Source organism: Tarenaya hassleriana, unplaced genomic scaffold (assembly GCF_000463585.1).
Source record: "Tarenaya hassleriana unplaced genomic scaffold, ASM46358v1 Cleome143, whole genome shotgun sequence".
NCBI lineage: Eukaryota > Viridiplantae > Streptophyta > Magnoliopsida > Brassicales > Cleomaceae > Tarenaya > Tarenaya hassleriana.
The window spans coordinates 169842-171217 of NW_010964852.1; the positions used below are offsets into that span (position 1 = coordinate 169842).

A 1376-nucleotide genomic window follows, 5' to 3' on the forward strand; every position below is an offset into this window, starting at 1 on the left:
GAGGTTATCTGTATTTCGTTACGTTCACTGATGATTTCAGTCGTCTGGCCAGATCCAGGTTCGGGTCGGCTCCATCGATGGCGAGATCGATCCGGGGATGCGTGTCTAACGAGAGGAGCGGGATTCCCTGCTCCTGCGTGCGTCTCGAGCTCGGGATGCCGACGATGTGGGAGCTCGCCTGCCCGGTCGACGGAGAAGGCGGCGGTGGAGCCGGGGTTAATGGATTCGACCGCCTTCTCCGCCGCGAGCTTCTTCTTGGGGCCTTTGGGGTTTGGGCCGAAATGGGCCGTTTTTATCTCTATTTTTTTAATGTTTTATTAGATAATAATTAACAAAATGAAAATTTGAAATAACAAAATGCATCGTATGATTCACAAAATTGAAAATCTAGATGAACGTTTAGCAATTTGAAATTGAAATTTGAATTAACAGAGAGAAATGGGAATTTCGAAGGCTATAATATCAAGATCGCAACGGCTAATCCACACACATTGCTCTCTCTCGCTCTTCTTACATACGCATTGCGATCTCTCTCTCGCTCTCTCTTCTTCCACGCACATTGCGATCTCTCTCTCGCTCGCTCTTCTTCCTTCCTGAATTCTCTGCTCTTGTACTGTTCTTGATCTTCTGTTTTCGTGTTTGATTTCGGAGAAGAATGACAAAGCTGTCGAAGATTTTCGGTATCCGACGCAGAATTCCTGTCTTGACGGCGCGGAAGAGACGGAGCTCTTCGTCTCCTTCTCTTTCTTCTAGGGTTCCCATCCAACCACAAAACCCAGAGCCCGTCAGCTCCAACGGCCTCAAGATCCGATCAGCGTCGTACGATTCTCTCAGCACACTAACCGGTTGCATCGACACCATGAACGAAGATGTCCGACAGCTCTTCCTGTCTTCCGACAGGGATCTTCGGAAGAACCCAGATCTGCTTGACCTGGCCAACGATTTCTTCAACACAAATGCTGAATTATATGTTCTCTGTGAATCTCTGAAGAAATCTCTGGGGAAAGCTGATCTTGGAGAAACCCTAATTCTCCACATTCTCTCTGGTTTCGTGGAGGAAAAGAGAGAAGAAGGGAATTTCAGCAAAACTCTCCAGAATCTTAGGAGTTTCAAAGATTTCACCAGCGACGACCCTTTCGCCGGAGAATTCACCAAGCTGTTTAAGAGCTGTCACGCCGATCTCGTCAAGGTGATCGGAAAACTGAATCTGACGACCAAAAAGCTCAACAGGAAACTCCGGAGAATACGCCGGCGCCGGAGAGTTACGATAACGCTGTTCCTCGCGGCGGTTGCCACCGTGGTTATCTCCGCTGTCCTGGTCGGTGTAACGGTGGCTCCGCCGGTGCTGGCAGCGTTGGGGGCCGCCGTCTCCGTCG

General features: G+C 49.5%; 1 protein-coding gene across 1 annotated transcript in view; it reads left to right on the forward strand.

Annotated features, from left to right (window-relative positions):
• Positions 1–655: 655 nt before the first annotated feature.
• Positions 656–1376, forward strand: part of LOC104808428 (UPF0496 protein At4g34320-like) — a 2873-nt gene continuing 2152 nt past the window's right edge. Inside the window, exon 1 of the mRNA XM_010534106.1 lies at positions 656–1372. Coding sequence (XP_010532408.1) covers positions 656–1372 — 717 coding nt within the window. The remainder of the gene's footprint in view (positions 1373–1376) is intronic.